The 18,076-nt window shown below is 31.7% G+C and overlaps 1 protein-coding gene across 2 annotated transcripts; it reads left to right on the forward strand.

The window, feature by feature from the left end:
* Positions 1–4,157: 4,157 nt before the first annotated feature.
* On the forward strand, positions 4,158–8,774 carry LOC108483731 (uncharacterized). Of its 2 annotated transcripts, none has more exons than XM_017787291.2 (5): positions 4,158–4,353; positions 6,103–6,273; positions 6,895–7,819; positions 7,996–8,144; positions 8,231–8,774. In XM_017787291.2, the coding sequence occupies exons 2-5, from the start codon at positions 6,140–6,142 to the stop codon at positions 8,337–8,339; spliced, it is 1,317 nt and encodes a 438-aa protein (XP_017642780.1). In that variant the 5' UTR covers positions 4,158–4,353; positions 6,103–6,139; the 3' UTR covers positions 8,340–8,774. The 2 variants fall into 2 exon arrangements, with proteins under 2 accessions (XP_017642780.1, XP_017642781.1); XM_017787292.2 differs by having other exon boundaries at positions 6,895–7,801.
* Positions 8,775–18,076: the final 9,302 nt, after the last annotated feature.

Consider the following 18,076-nt stretch of genomic DNA (forward strand, 5'->3'; position numbering starts at 1 on the left):
GTTAAATGCATTTCTTGGCCATGTCAAGAAAATTAAAATTTTATGGTGGTTTGGGCACTAAGCCGTGTATCAAGATGTTGGAATTTGAGGTTGTTTTCATGTTGAATTGAATAAGTAGATGTTAGAATGAGGTAAATCTTGTTGAATTGTTAGTTGGGTAATACTTTGTGCATTCAGCTATATGTGGTTTAAATAGAATGTTCATTTTATTTTTTTTCTACTTTCTTGTATGAGAAATAATTCAAATAAGTGTTAAGGCCGAATGATTCATGGTAGATTAGTTAAATTGCAAAATTCATGTTTATGGGGTAATTTGAGCAATTGACCGAGATATGGATGAAGGAATAAGATTTATATTTTTATATTTTAGTTTATGTGCTATGGAGAATTTGATTAAAATAGTTTGGTATGGTGTTTGCCGAATTTAAATTTAGATTGTTTGAGTAGCTTAATTTATGTATTAAAAATTTATTTGAGTGATTACAATGGACATTAAGATGTTGAACTCATGAAATTAGAAGTATACGAGCTTGATAGTATTTAAATGAATACTAACCGAAAATAAGTTTAGCTAATTAATTTACAAATTATTTAGTATTGAAAAATTTGGAAATGTGAATTTGCCGAAATTTATCTTGTATATGTAGCGAATAAATGGAATAGATGAGAAGTATGTTTGGATGATGTTTATTAAGTTTAAGGGTTAAACTTTAAATTGTTATGGCTTGGTTAATATTAGATGGGATATCGAATCTCTGTGTGTGTCTATGAGGAATGAATATAAATTAGGGTTACGATGATTGAATTATTTTATTTGCTTAGTTGGAGCTCAAGATCAAAGGGAGCCAAGTTCAGCCAAAGGAAAAGCGAAAGCGGTTGAGTAGCTGATCGGAGTTGTTCATCCGACTAAAAAGGTAAGTTCCTAAGTAATTTAGGTTACGATTAATAATGCACATAAATGACACAAAATAGGTTGGATAAGAAACCATGGTATGTATGAGTTTTTGAAAATCGAATGTGAGATTTATTGACCTATTTATGATATTGTGGTAGCTATAGATAAGAAATTTCAGCACTATGTGCGCAAGGTTATGCAGCACTATATGTGCAAAAACTAAGTGGCACTATGTGTGCGAGACTACATGGCACTCTGTGTGCGAGGAAACGTGGCACTATGTGTGAGAATAAGTAAGAGCACTATGTGTGCGGACTTTTAAATCGAGCACTAAGTGTGCGACATCGATTGTGGAGAATTACTTGTGCAAATGGAAATTATTAAAACATTAAATTGGGAGAAATCAAATGTGCATGGATACTAGACATGGGATTTGATTTTAATCTGTATATTAATAGAAAATGCTTGGGAAGAGAGAAAGAAGAGAAAGGTAATCGGTTCAATTAGTATATAATTGAACAAAGATATAAATTAGTGATAAATAAATCTAAATGGATTGGAGATTTGATTGATAGATGGAGCGGCTTGATTTGTGTTTTATTTAAATAATTGAACATTGTTTGTCATTTATATATGTATATACGCCAATGATTTGTATATGACATTTACCATAGTATATTCAATTTGTAATTAAATGGTGTATGAGTACATAGTGAATTCGGGTAAGTATGTACAAAATTCATAATGCACACATGTGACATAAGATTTCCTTGTGATATCATGTTTGAATTCGGCTAATATTGGATTAAAGCTTTATTCTTTTTTTTTTTGTTAAGATAATTGGATCATTACATTCTTGAAATTTCTTAGGACTTATTGAGTTAATAACTCACTTGGTGTGTTATTGGTTTTGTATAGATCATCTTGTCGAGGAAAGCTTGGAAACCGTTACGAAGTCATCGCATCTTTTGACCACCTTTTTGGTATCTTTGTTTAAAACTCTAGTAGACATTATGGCATGTATAGAATGATATTTTGGGAGGTTGCTATTTTGATAGTATTGTATATAAAGCCATGTGAATATGGCTAAAGTTCTATGTATGGATTTGATAATGGTTTAGATATAAATCTTGAAGTGAAATCAACTTGACTTATAAGTTCATATTGTGATATGAGTGTAATTATGTTATGCTTGAACTAACATGTTAAGCATTTGAGATACATATTATGTATGTGTATTCGGTTAAGAGGAGAAAAATCACCAAATGAATAGAAAAGTTTTAGTTGTATGATGTTATACATTAAGCTCAAGTCCTTACACTTTTACCCTTTTTGTATGTACATACTATAGAAGGTGTTACAGTGTTACCGTTTTAGCCTCAATTAATTATAAGGTCTATAGGCTAAAGTACAGGTTCTTTTAAAAGAAAAACCAAAATAAATTGCAAGAGCCAAAAACTTAAACCCTGACTCCCTTACAACTTTAATGACGCCCCAACCACTAAACCACATGTTTCCTTGGAACATTTATTTAACACAATAATTTAGAAGGCCTTCATCCAAGCACTTAAGGTTTTATTCACTTAAAACCAAAATTTTTATTAAAGCCCAGGTTTGAACCCAAAACTTTTCCAACTCCTCTCAAGACCCTTAACCACTTGAGCAAACATTTAATTGTGTCATTTCCTTGCACAATTAAATACTTATATACAACCTCCTTACGGACCCATACTCAAGGCCCAATACTTCTAGGCCTAAATTCGAGGTGTTACAAAAGATAATTTTTTAGTGAGTGATTTTTGTTGTTGCGGATAGGGTTCCTTGGCATTATTAGGCTTAAGTTGTGTGCACACCTTGCAAGTGGTGTTTCTTCTATTATACAAAGATGGGAGGTAGCTGTGGTGCTGATTTCTTCTACAACAATCTACTTTTTTATTTTTCTAACATTTTAATCTTGTTTCTATAGTGGAAATTTGAGTTTGATTTTTTTTTTATTTTAAAAATCATGTTATGGTAGATTAGGTGGAAGAATTCAAGTGTTTGCAGCAGTGAAGGGGCTGATCTTAATCACAATAACCAAATGGACTTTGTTCTTAGCCGTAGAGCTTTCATGGCAATGGCTGTGGAAGGCATAGGCCAACACATTTTTAAACTTGGTATCCTCCACGTACAATATAGAAAAGGTAAATGTGAATTTAGCCCTTAATGTTTACTTGTTTTGCCGTTTTGGCCCTTAACATTTAAAATTTAGTCAATTTGCTTTTTTGTTTTTTATGGAAAAATTGATTGAACTATTAAAATTTTAACGAACATTGATGTGTCCACTAACATGGTAGTTCACATATAATTTTTATTTTAAAAATAACTTAAAAAATAAAAACATTTAAGAAATCAACAAATTTAAAAAAAGTTCATAAAAACTTTTAAAAAGTTTAATCATGTTAGCATTGAAGTATACTAAAATGTCATATGAGCTGCCATGTCAATGGCATTAAAATTTTAACAGTTCAATCGAATTTTTGGTCAAGAAGCAAACAATTTGACTAAATTTTAAATGTTAATGGCCAAAATAACCTAAAAAAGCAATAAAAACCAAAATAACCAAATGAGTAAACATTAGGAGCTAAATTTATCTTTGTGCCTTTAATTTTTACAATCGATACAAGCCCTATGTCTTCTTTGACACCTAGGTTTTTCTTTTCATTTTTTATTATGTTTGTAAATGGTTAAATTTTAATTTTAATCTTTATACTACGCCTGAATTTAATATTTAATTTTCATACTTTATTTTTATATAATCTAGCATGTAAATTTTTATAATTTTATTAGTTATTTATATAAAAAGAATGTACTAAAACGACAAAATTTAGTATTGACCCTCTACTTTTCTAAAGTTTAAGATTTAATCTATAATAATTATTTTAATAAATATATATTACAATTTTAATAAATAATTATAATTATAATTAAAATTTGAAGCCCAACAAAAGGGGTAAAATATTCTAGTTTTAATAATTTTAATGTATTCTCAATTTATTATATTTTTTGAATTATATATTTTTGAATTTTTGTATTTTCTTAATTTTTTGAATTCTTTAGAGTAAGGATCAAATTGACATAAATATGTAAATATTAAAAGTTAAATTAGAACTAAGGAGTAATGTACATTTTCAAATATATATTTTATTATTAGATAATTAATTTTTAATTTAAATATATATTTTAAAATTGAAAAAAGCCCTAAATAATTATCAAAACATTTTCAATAACAATACAAGCAATGTACCAGCCGCCGCCCAGACCTCCAACAAAACCAATAGTAAAATGGGGACACTGTTGTTCCTCACTGCTAATTTATTTACAATAATTTTTTAGGGTTTTAAAACCTTTTTTATAAACCCCAAATAGCATTAAAAAGGAAAACGAAGAAATTCCCATTCTGTCTATCTTCTCTTTAGGTGAGCACTCATTCTCAGCTCCATTTTATTTATTTATTTGGGTGATCTTTGAATTTCATTTTCATTTATGAAATCTGATTATCTTCTTACTTTCACTTGCTCTTAAAGTTCATTTGTCTAAGCTGTTTCTTTTTCTTTTTTTTTTTAATTTGGCCTAAAATGACTTATTTTTGTTATTGATCATTGAAGTAGCTTTTTTCCAGTTTCAACACTATTTGATGTTGGTTTTACAATGCCTAGTGCTTGAGAAGGAGTGGGTCTTATTCATGTTACGTAAATACCGGGGAAATGATTTCTCGAAAAAAAAGAAAAGAAACTGATGCAATTTGGGTTCAATTTTAATCTTTTGATTTTTTTTTTTTAATTTTAAGTTCTTTTGCTCAAGAGGCTACACTTTGAATTCACCTGGCTTGAGTAAGGCTCCATTTGCTTTTTTTTTTTTAATAGAAATTTTTTGGGAGAATCAGTAACTAGAATTGGAATTTCATGGGGAGTGACATAAATTAATTTTCTTTAATTTAGAGTACCATTATGATTACTATTAGAGGTTAGATTTTTATCCATTTTACTCAAACTAAGAAATAACATTCTTATAGAAAACAAAGTGCAAATAGTGGATAAAAAGATGTGAGTACCAGCGAGGCCTAAGTTTTGAGTGTTCATAACTAGGAATAAAAAAGCCAATAGTTTACCTAAGAAAAGTTGTATAATGTTGAATCAACAGCTTGAAGGCTCATGAAGACTTTAGTATGTGATAAATGGGGAGTTAGCTGTTAGTTAACTGAGGGAGTTAGATGTTAGTCAGCTGTTTTGGTTGTTAAGCAGTTAATTCAGTTGTAGTTAGTTAGTTCTTTAGCAATTAATCAGTTTATGTATAAGTAGATTAGAATGTGTACATTCTGAAAGTAATGTTGATCGAAACAGAGTGTTATCTCATTATCATCCTGTCAATGTTTGTATGGTTTTCATTCTTTTCTTTTCATCTATTGTTTTCTATCTTTCTCTTCTCAAGATTTTCATTCTCAAACTAGATTTCTTGCATGAATTAAGCATCTCTCATACTGGTTTTATAGTTACTAGATTGACTTTGAACTGCTGCTTTTGAAAACTTTGGGATTTCTCATACTGGTTTGTAATGATAATTGCGTCTTTCTATATTTTTGTTGCTACTTTTTATAATGTTGGCATTATTCTATATCAATTTGTTTTTGCTTATGTTTTAAGTATGTTGGTATTACGGTTACATTTGGCCTTTTTGAGTTTATGATAGAGTCAAGAGTTAGCTTTTGAATACCTTTTTTATTTTCAATATCAGGTAGCTCCAAATTATCGTTTTTTCTAATTTGAGAATTCGATAGTAAGACTTTATTATTAGATTTTAGATTGGATTTTCATTACATTAGGACGTAAAGCAGATATCCACTACTTTGCAAAAATATTTGGAGGATCTTGCAAATGGAAAGTGTTTGTCCTTTATATCATAATTGAGTGTTAACATCATCATTATCTAAAATATAAAATATAAAATATTCTTCTTCATTTTTTTTTTTGTGTGAATTCTTGAGTTGCTGTTAGTCTTATCATTATCTAAAATATAAAATAATATATAGTCATGGTGCACTTGCTAATAATTGAGTGGCTGTTCTTGCACTCTGCCCTTCTGGACTGCGTAATTTGAGCTCATTATGAAAGGGTTTATGTTTATGGATTAGACTTTTCTGATCTTGATCTTGGTTCTGTATTCTGTAGGTTGTAATGCTGTAAGCTGGTAAACCTTCTTATCCTCATGCATGCTATAAAAGGTGGGTGGGTTGGGCAAACATTTGCTCTAGCTAAGTGCAATGAGTCCGGAGGGAAGAAGACTCGGGTTCGGCGTTCAAAGGAGGAAAGGAAGTCAATGGTTGAATCTTTTATAAAGAAGTAATCTCACATAGTTCCTCTTCCTTTTGTTTGCTACTACTGATGAATTTAATTATTTCATCTTAATTTAGTCTTTACCAGGACCGGTTTTCTCTTTTGTCATTCCAATCCACTTCTATTTACCCTGTGACATGGTATTCATAATGGAATTCTTGTGTATATAGTAGGGCATTTGCCTAAATGTATTATATTTCTTTGAAGACTGTATGCTAAGACACATTTGGCTTTCTTTTCAAAGTTCAAACTGGACTTTCTTTGTTTGATATAAGGATTTTTGTGCAAATATAAATGTAAAATGTTGCCGTCAGCATACTTGGTAGTAAAAGTTGAAATGTGACCTCTTGCTAACTTTGTTGATATGATTCTTTGCTGTTATTCATGGGGGAGCATCATTTATGGTTCATTTAACATGCCACATTAGATTTTTAAACCTATGTAGAATGTGGAAGAGTTCAATTTCCATGTTGGCTTCAATTTGGTGTACCCATTTCTATAAACCTTGTACTTCTTTTATTTCCTTTCACGTGGATTTTTAAACTTATAGGCTATTTTTCTCTTCGATTTTAAACTTACTAGAAGATTTCCTGTCTTAAAACTCACCCATTGATGAACTTGTCGCAGGTATCAAGAATCAAACAATGGGAATTTTCCATCTCTTAACCTCACCCACAAGGAAGTTGGTGGGTCTTTCTACATAATACGGGAGATTGTGCGAGAGATAATTCAAGAAAATAGAGTGTTGGGTCCTGCTAAGTTGACTGAAGGGGAACATGACATTGATCGGTTCTTGCAACAAAATCCACTGGGTTCCATTTCAACTCCACCTGAACCTCTTCTGTCCGAACGATCAAATGGAAGTTCTTTTGTTCCTAGTCATCATGAGGATGGAAGTGATGAATCGGTTATGATTACTAATGGGAATTCTATGGAATCTGAATATAAAGAGTTTGGCAGTGAAAAAATTATTAATGGGAATCTTATTGATGTGACAAATGGAACTGATAAAGCAGCCCTTGTAGACGGGCAAGTAATTGAACCTCCTGAAAGTGATAAAAGTAAGAAGGAAACAGATGCATTCACATCTAAAGTCATTCAAGTAGAAGCAGATATAGTAGTAGAGACATTTCCCTTGCGGCCTGTTGCTAAACCAACAGACAGCATCAATGGAATGTCTAGCGAAGTTGGGAAATTAAATGAAAATTTGGATAAAACGGAAAATGGGAAGCTCAATGTGAGTCAAGAAAATGGTAGTTTTAAGTTGGATGGTATGAATTCCTCTGAGGTTTCTGTGTTGACAGATGATGGTAAAGAAGTAGAAAACAATGTGGATTTGTTGTTGGAAAAGAATTCCAATTTAACAGATAAGAAAATGGTGGAAAGCATTTCAGATCCGTTATCAGAAAGCTCAGAATGCTCGACTGGGGAAAATGCTAAGCTTGATACTCCCAATGGTGCAGCATTAGAGGTCTCTCGTACTGATACTTTAATGTCGGATACAAATGAACAAAGCAAAGCAATTGTTGGAGAGGTGAGCTTTGGTCCAAAGGTGAGCTTTGGTCCAAAACCTTTGTGAATGTCTATGTCTGATATCAAGCAACGAAACATGGCTTAATATGCATGATTTAACAGTTTTTGTCTATTAGCATGTGAATGTTTGTTTGCCTTTGCCTATATTCACTAATTATAAGTTTGCTTAATATGCATGATTATGTTTTTCATCAGGCAATAAATGTTTCAAATGGTGTCCCCCCAAAAAATCATGGCACTTACGAGTCAACATCGGAGAGGGCCGTTGCAGTTGAAAGTAAAGTTGACGCTCAGCATGTCAACTCAAAGAAAGGAAGCAGTAAAACATTAGACCGAATTAATCTGTAAGTATCCTTAGTCTTTGCTCATTATATTTTTGAAGTCGAATTTATAGAGTTCCTTAGGGTATTCCATTGGTTTCTATGGACAGTGAATCATGGGAAGGGACATCGAAAAGCAGTGCAGAATCTGAAACTAACCCCCTTTGGACTATCTTTAAATCCTTTGTTACCGCCTTTATAAACTTCTGGTCTGAGTAACAGTTCGCAGGAGAGTGATACAAATTTTATTAGGGATTAGTAACTACTAGAGCGTGTTGTTCTTTTCTGTTGTGTTAGCCTATTAAATGTTTGCACCATACTAAGTACTGTTTACGATATTACAAGAGTTCTGGGGGTATATCGGTGGCTCATGGACTGAACTAGATATGGCATCTAGTGATATGGTTATATAGTTTAGTGCAATGTTCCTTCGGTCTATTGGAACACAATGGTGCTATTCTGTGAACAGAATTAGCTTGAATTTCAAATGCAATCAAAGGTGATATGTTTTGTATATCGTTCGGTGATATCCCTGAGTATGTAGGATGACAAGTATGAAATGTGCAGGCAGGGGAAATATGACTCTCTGAGTCCCTGTTTTCTATCTGTTTTCGGGTATATATCAAGATAAAAATCAGAGACATTTAATATTTACATTATGGACTTCTTTATATAATCTCGGACAATATGCATTTAAGCACCCTTGAACTCATATCTTTTTAGTTATTACAATAGCAACGAGATCAGTTGAGTTAAGAGTCAATCGGTACAATATCAACTTATCAAATTTATTGAGAGTAGTTAATGAATTGGTAACATGAATATAAAATCAACCAAAATTAATGTTTTATTTTGGGTATTTGAGATAAGGTTACATTTGGAACCTGAATTTAAAAATTTGGATTTGAATTTTATTTTGTTATACAAATTATGGGACAAATACAAATTACTAGAGATTCAATATAATTATATCAATATAGCTTTTTTATATAATGCTTTTCTACATTTGGATATAAATTTTTTTGGTGCAAGTTTGGCTTTAAGTTTGGTAATTGTTCATTGAGGTTTGAAATTTTTTATTCAAGTTAGTTTTGATATTTTCTTGAAAAAATTAGATAAAAAAAATCAATTTTAAGACTTAACTTATACTAAAAAAGTTTAAACTCTAATATGAGAAAAGTTGCTAAATTTGGACCCAAAAGAGTGATTTAACCTTTCTAAAATTTAAAGGGCTTGAAGTTTGAAGATCTAAAACCTAGAAAGCAAGAGATGGTTATCCAACTGTTCTCCATTATTATTGCTAGCTTTAAGCGAAGGGCTTTGTCACAACAAGTTTTCAAATAAAATTAAAAATTCAGTTGATAAATTTTAAAAAAAAATGTAAAAGTTTCGGTTAAAATGAGGTTTTAAAATTCAATCATTTTTATTAAGTGGTTAACTATAAAAGGTATCATTCTAAATTTTATTTAAAAGTCTATTTTGCATGGCGTAAAAAAAAAAACGATGAATCCATAAAAAAAATCCAATGGTATTGTGACATGTGTCTATGTTTTCCCATATCATCATATTGTTTTGGTAAATTTTGTTTTTTAATAAAAAACATATATTAGTTTTAAGAGTGAGTACTTTATACACTAACAGCATATATATATTATTTTACAAGCAACTTTAAGAATTTACTTGTATTTTTAAAATATTTTACTATACCTTTATAAAATATTTATCAACCTCATGATTTTACTTGTGGAGTAATTAACTATCAATATACTAAATAAATTTTTAAATTTGTTAAAAGCTATTTTACTCTCCTCAAAAAGTAAAATACATTTATCCTTCAAAATCGAATATGTTGTTTTTGAACAGGTCCTTTGAATTCTCAATATTTTACTATTAAGATAAGTATTAAATTTAATTTAATATTAAATATATTAAAATAATATTATTTTTGGAATAGTTAATCTGAAATCAAATTCTCTGGTAGAGTTCTAGTAGGATTGTATGCTCAACCATCGAAGACGTGCCATCGATCATTTCCTAGCCGCCGGAATGTCGCCGTTGTAGTGGCTGACACATCGAGCTGGTTCGATTTTTGCCGGTTTGCTCCTAACCAGTGATAGCCCGACGGTCCAATCTAGTCATCGATGGGACCGTCGACCTAATTTCACATACCAAGCCCAGTTTGACCAGTTTTCGGGTTTTTATCTCAGTTTTGGGCTCCCGAGCCCAATTTACAATCTTAGATCAAATTTTCAAGTTCAATTACCCATTGGACCAATTGTTTGACTTGAAAATTAATTTTTAAAAATATCATATTGATTTTAATTAATTTGATTAATTTAATTTTACTTGATCAAAATTAATTTTCTAAAAAATCACTTAGATTTTCCAAATTAATTTTTTAAAGAAATTTTTTAATCAAATTCTTTAGTTGAACAATTTTTACGACTGCCCAATTTAATTCCACATTGAATAAATCGACTTAATTTAATTATTTCCAAAGCCATATAATTTACTTCTAATTCAATATAGTTTGATCAAACTTCTATTGAGCTAGTGGAGAGACCAATCAGACATATACAATTAGGCTCTAGTAATTGCAATTATGTCCAAAAGTATCTTTTCGATAATTCGCAATTAGTTAATCATGGAGTCAGTCAACAAGAAGTAGCATGATTGAAAACTCCTTATTGTATACTCTTTACGAAAGCAGTTCATCTAACTGTTTTGTCCAATGACCTCGTCATGTGTGTGCTACCTCCATATGATATCTTTGATTCCTTTGAGTTAAATCTGTTCACTCAATACAATCCTATTTTATCTCATTGTCACAATTGTGTCTTCTTCATGATTAAAATGATCACTATCAACAAATGACTGTGATAAATTGCTTGTTCGAGAACAAGCAACCCATTACCATGTTCTATGTTTATCAATCCACACAATACTAATGAGAGGATATTGTTAACTTTTTAATTGAGTTATGAATTTAACTGTTTCTAGTAAAGTCATGCCATAAACAAGTAATGTACCCAACATACCGACTATTGGCTCGATCATCTTTAGAGCACAAGCCTCCACTTATATTAAAGCACATGAGTTACATACGTATGGTCAGTGACTAACTAAGGATTTAAGTAAATCACACCATGAATGTCACAAGTGAACTAATTCACAAATGGATTCAGAATTAATTCATCTTGGGTCCTGTCCAATGTATCATTCTGCCAAAGAATACATCTGTGTCTCTACCCATGGAGTTAACTACTCTGATAGCTAAGAATAGCCATCTCCACAATTGGAATATTAGACGACATAATAATCCTTCTCAATATTTAAATCATATGCTCACTTTGATTCTTTTATGGGATTACGAACTCTTTTAGATTATTTATTGAAGTAAGTTGTTTTTCTCACAATGTAAACGTTCTTACAATGCCACTTATCATTATTTTGAACTTAGATAGTCAATGAGCTAATATTTACTTGTCACAATTTCGCTGTGCATGCAAAATATGAAATACAGAAATACAAAAGACATAACAATGAAATGTGAAATTTATTTATTCATCATTCAAATATATAGAAAACAATTACATGTTTACTATATTATGGGCACATTTCTTAACAATCTCCCACTTGTCCTAGTGAAGTAAATGTGTTATGTTTCGCGTTCACATATCCTCAACGTGTTAAATTTTCTAGTTACAAGAGTCTTAGTAAACAGATCTGTAAGGTTATCTTCAGAAGCTACTTTCACCACATCTATAATTTCTTTGGCTACTGCCTCTTGTAACAAGTAATAATTTCGATCAATGTGTTTCATCCTCTTGTGACTTCTCATTTATTTGGTATTAGCTATTTCAGTACTGTTATCACAATACAATGTTATAGCTTTTTTCATACCAGGAATGACTTCAAGATCGGTTAAGAACTTTCAAAGCCATATTGCTTCTTTCGTTGCCTCAGAAGTAACCACATAATCGGCCTCCATAGTAGAGTAGGTAGTGCAAGTTGGTTTTACACTTCTCCATACTATGGTTTCACAACCTAGGATGAATACATTTCCCAATTTTGATTTTTTTGAATCTTTACAAGTTTGGAAGTCTGAGTCTGTGTATCCAATATAAGTAAATTTCTCCTCATAATACACAAACATATAATCCCTGGTTCTTTTAAGATACCTTAACATATGCGTTATAGCTTACCAATGCTTGAGATCAGGATTCACCTTATATTGACTAACCATTCGTACTACAAAACAGATATCTGGACGTGTATAAAGAGTGTCATACATAAAGCTTCCAACTACTGAAGCATATAGAACTATACTCATATGCTCTCTTTCTTCTACTGTCTTAGGACAGTTATCTAAAGAAAGATAAAAACCTGATGCGATCAGTGAGTGTCTGGCTTCGTATCGGCCATTGCAAAATATTTTGGTACCTTATCAATTTATGAAGCTTGTGATAGAGCTATCTTTTTATTCTTTCGATCCGTAAGGATTCGAACTCCAAAAATATAACTAGATTCACCCAAGTCTTTCATGCTAAAACTGTTAAGCTAACAATAGTTTAACAGATGAAAATTCTCTTGCAACGTTTCCGATAAGTAAAATATCATCAACACACAAAACGAGGAAGATCACCTTTTTGTCATTTATTCACTTATAAACACAAGGTTCATCAGCGTTTTAGTCAAACCCAAAAGTTTTGATCATTTGGTCAAATCTTTTATTCCATGAGCAGGACGCCTACTCAAATCTATAAATGGATCTTAGCAGCTTGAAAAATTTCTCCTCCTTTCCTTTGACAACATAGCCAGTGGGTTGAACCATATAAATGGAGCCAGTGGGTTGAACCATATAAATGGTCTCATCAAGATAACCATTCAAAAATACTGTCTTGACATCCATTTGCTTGATCTTGTAATCAAGAGTAATGATAATAGATAAGAGTATACAAATAGACCTGAGCATGGCTACTAGAGAGAAGGTCTCTTGTAACCAACGCCTTTTTTCTGTGTATAACCTTTCCCTATAAGTCTAGCTTTATGTGTTTCCACTTTTCCTTCCACATTTCTCTTTTTCTTGTAGATCTACTTACACCCTATAGGTTTAATCCCAACCGGTAAGTCTACAAGTTCCTACACTATATTGGATTTTATAGAATCCATCTCGGCAACGCCATGTATAGCCTCATCATAAGTGAGTGGATCATCATCCTCATGATTGGCTTCTGTATTATAAATACTACCATCATAGTTGAAAAAGTCTAATTCCTTAGAAACTCTTCCATTACGACAGATTCCTCTATGTTGTTGATTGTTTGCAGGTCTTTCTAGAGCTTTCTTGAGAATTGAACTTGGTGATTATTCTACAACTCTCGAAAGTTCATCGAGTACCATTTTACTTTGATGCTTAAAGTTATCCATGTAGCTTTCCTTAAGGAAAGTAGCATGAGTAGAAACTTTGATCGTATTATCTTTCAAATTGTAGAATAATCCACTAGTTGTTTTTTTTGGATATCTTATAAACATGTACAATTCTGTCTGCGCATCCAACTTCTTTACATCCTTATCTAGAACGTGTGTTGGACAACCTCATATTCTAAAGTTATTTAGAAAGAGTTTCTTTCCATGTTACAGTTCATAAGGTGTCTTACAAGAAGATTCGATTGACACATCATTTAGAATATAACATGTTGTTTGTATCACATATCCCCATAAGGAAGTAAAGGTTGTGAATAACTTAACATTGAATGAACCACGTCAAGTAAGGTTCTCTTCCTTCTTTCAGCTACTACATTCTGCTGTAGAGTATCCGACGCAGTTAACTGGGATAAAATCTCATTCTCTATGAGGTATCCTAAGAACTCGTCGGACAAGTATTCCCCACCTTGGTCAAACTGAAGATTCTTTATAGATAAACCTAATTGATTTTCGACTTCCATATGAAACTCTCAAAATTTATCAAAGGTTTCACTTTTGCAGTACATTAGATATACATATCCATATCGAGAATAGTTGTCGATGAAAGTCATGTAATAATTGTAACTTCCTCTGGCACTAATGTTCATGGAACCTTATACATCAGTGTGCACAAGTTCTAAATGTTGGTTGGCCCTTATACTTTTCGTATTAAAAGATCTCTTAGTCAGTTTACCTTCTAAGCAATATTCAAATTGTGAAGACTAACTTCCTTAAGCATACTTAAGGGATTATCTTTCACGAGTCTAGTGATTCTTTCTTGGTTAATATGACCAAGTCTTAAGTGTCATAAGTACCCCTCATTAGAGTGAGAAGTTTTAAGCTTTTTATTCACTATTTCAGTTTGAAGCATCAAGTAGTTACTTGGTTTGATAAAGTAAAGATTGTTTTCCATCCATCCATTACAGATTAAAAAATTATTTTTGTGAATAACAATCCCTTTATTGAATGTCAAGGTATAACTATCATAAAATAAACATGCTATAGAAATTAAATTCCTCTTAAAATGAGGTACATAAAATAAATTCTTTAAAACAATCTTTCTAAAATTATCAAAATGTAAAATAAATTCTCCCACTACTTTAATTGAAACATAGCTCCTATCTCCGGCCCGTAATGAGAGGCTTTGCCACGCAGACTTATTGTTTTGCTAAAACCTTGTAAAGAAGGATACACATGGTTAGTGGTTCCAGAATCAATAACCCAGTTGTAAATTGATTCTTCCACTAATCAAGTTTTAACCACAAAGAGTTCCAAAACTTTTCCCTTTTTCGACTAGGCATGTAACACCCCAAACCCTGCTTAAACGTAACGACCAGATCTGAAGAAATTACCACGGTTTATTTGAAATTCCACAAATAGCGCTAGCTTTTGATAAAAAAAATTCCAGTTTATTTGGGAAAATACTTCCTCCTAAATAATTCATTAAAATTTTCGATTATATGTGTATTAAAAAAACTTAAATTTGCAGCGAGAATTCTTAGTTAAATTCAATTTTGGAAAATGTGGTTTGTTATTGAAAATCCAACATTTTGCAGATAGAATTAATATTATCTAAAAACGTTAAAACAATTTAAAACAGAAGATAAAATCCAAAAAGCTAAAAACAGACCCAAAAGTCTAAAAACAATCCATGAGCAAAACAGGTTTAATCCAAACAAGTTAAAAGAAATGAAATATTAATAAATAACCGAGCTCCTGTTGCATCGATCCGTCCTAAGTCTATGGATTACCTAAGAGCAAACGAACAAAAAGTGAGCTTACGAGCTAAGTGTGTAACTTATTTCAATTAATAAATCAGACATACATGATTCATAAGATAAAATAGTAGATATGAGTTTAGATACCAGTCAAATTTAATTCATAACTAGATACAAAAATAGATGCATAACAAATACAGACTCAGATCATACCCCCATCCGCTGCACACCATCTTTGACCATCTCTATACACCAATTAGGGTATTAAATACCCCTTTATCCCCATACATTGCTAAGTGATCGTGTGTCACTTTTCAGAATATTTGCAGTCTAGCTGTTAGAACAATACGCGGTAATCCGCCAAAAACAAATATATGTGGCTGAGCCACCAAATAAGGAAGATAAATTAAACTTTCAAAACTTTCTCCATAATCATAATCCCACCCCAACGCACATGCAGAACTAAACATATATCGAATGTGTGTATGACATACATGTCATACACATCGGATTTAGATCATATTAGCATAAAACACATTATGCTATTACATATAACATACAACTCATGCATTCATAAGTTACATTTAATAAAAACAAAGCATTAAAAATCATGATTTATAGAAAAATTTATACCATACGGACCCTACAGAAGGGCTAAACTCAATTTGCATGACAATTATGACCCTAGGGTAAAATTTCAAAATTTGGGCCCACACGGCCCAATTGACCCAGACTGTGTGCGTCATATGGTCTGGCACATGGCCTAACACACGGTTGTGTGGCATCGAAAGTCCAATTTTTGGCTTTCTGTTGTTTGCTATTTTTTAGGTTTTTCGTTACACACCTGGATTTTCTTTTTACGTAGATTCAAAAATTGAGTATTCCAGTACCTAAATTAACAATTAATAGGGGTTAATCACCAAAATTTTACTAAACCCAATTGAATAATTTAGCAGAACCACCATCGGTCGAACCCAATAACAGAAATGGACAATCTCTGCAATGATGAAATCACTTACCTCCGAACAAATCAATAACTTAAAACGAACTTAGTTTGTCAGAGAGCCAACTGTCTTAAGATATTCTCTTAATTGCATCTAAACAAATAGATCAAAAACCAAAATCACTTCCTGCACAAAAAATTAAATAACCTCAACATGCACTTCAACCAACATAAATTATAATCTTACCCAATACCCCGAACACACAAGATCAGAATAGTAGAGAAGAAATTGAAAAACAAATAGAATATGAGTAGAACAATATCAATTGATAGTATAAAGAGGAAACAAAATTGAAAAGAACTTTGGTTAGGAAGATATAAAAAAAAGGCAAAAAGAAACAAAAAACTGAGAAAAAGAGAAAGAGAGAGAGAGAAGGAAACATGAAAAAAAATGTGAGAGATTTTGGGATTTTTTTAGGGATAAAATTAAAACAAACCTCCCTCCACTAACCACTTATCAAATTCCATAATTTAAATTCAACCCTTACTTTACCATGTGAACAACACACATAGGAAACAATAAAAAAATATTCCCACTTGCTTGCGCGATAATTCGTACACAAGATCAAAAATTAAGCTGAAGCCTTACCACTGAACCGGTAGGCTCATTCTTGACGCAAGTTGCATAAAATTAAATTTAAGCCCAATATACAAAGATAGGGATAATAATAAAAATAGCAAAAATTTCCAAGAGAGATTTGAACACATGACCTCAAACACACATCTCGAGCACTTATTCACTAAATCAGATCAATTTACTTGACAAAATTTAACATATCAAAAACTCAAAATTTTGGGGCGTTACAAGGTAATCCAAATACTCCTTGTAGCTTGATCTGAAATACCATTTCCAGTTGCAAAAGAAACACTTGATCTTTTTAGAATTTTTTAACTTTTTAGCCTTCTTCCTATCCATACAAGGTGGAACCGAAGACTTAGTTGTTTACTCTTTCACTTAGCTTTTTACTTCCCCTTAGAGGACGAGAGGCCCACAATTAAGTTTGCCTCAGGTTTCTCCTGAACCGCTTAGCACCATTTAGCACCAACTCATAGGATTGTAATTCCTTCATGAGTTGAGTCAAGATAAACACCTTTTGTAAGTGGCCCTAAAACAAAAAAAAAAAAAAAACTCATTGGTTAAGGATTTAAACATTATTTCAATTTGAGTGTTCATGTCTAGTTCAGCCCCACTGTCCTTCGCTTACGAAAAGAATCCAATAAGCTTAAGCATATGTTTTTTAACTGTAGTGTCGACTTTTTACTGATAGTTCATCAAATTTGTAATAGTAGATTGTTGAGCCAATGCAACTTAGCCTCCGAACAAATCCTCTAAAATTTTCATTATCTCTTTGGCACTACGAAAATTCTCGTGTTGTTTTTGCAACACACTACTCATGATCACTAACATATAACATCGAGCAATCGAGTTAGAATCTCTTCAATGATTTCTCGCTTTGGGCTAAGCTTCAAGAGGGCACGTTTTATTAAGAACGATTATGTGTTTCTCACAGCTGAGAACTATTAGCAAATTTTGTTTCCATTCTCGAAAGTTATCCCCATTTAATTTATTCTTAGTAAGAATGCTAACGGAGGAGTAGGAGACATATTTGAACTGAAAAAAATAAGGATTCACTAATTACCATATTTGTATTAAGAAAATATTTTTATTTCAATAACATATCAATAATGCAATATGATGCATGCGTCTTGAATTTAAACCTTGAAAAAAAAACGTTTTTCCATTGCTACAATTATTCTCACATCCATCA

This window comes from Gossypium arboreum, chromosome 1 (assembly GCF_025698485.1).
Source record: "Gossypium arboreum isolate Shixiya-1 chromosome 1, ASM2569848v2, whole genome shotgun sequence".
In the NCBI taxonomy this organism is placed as follows: Eukaryota; Viridiplantae; Streptophyta; class Magnoliopsida; order Malvales; family Malvaceae; genus Gossypium; species Gossypium arboreum.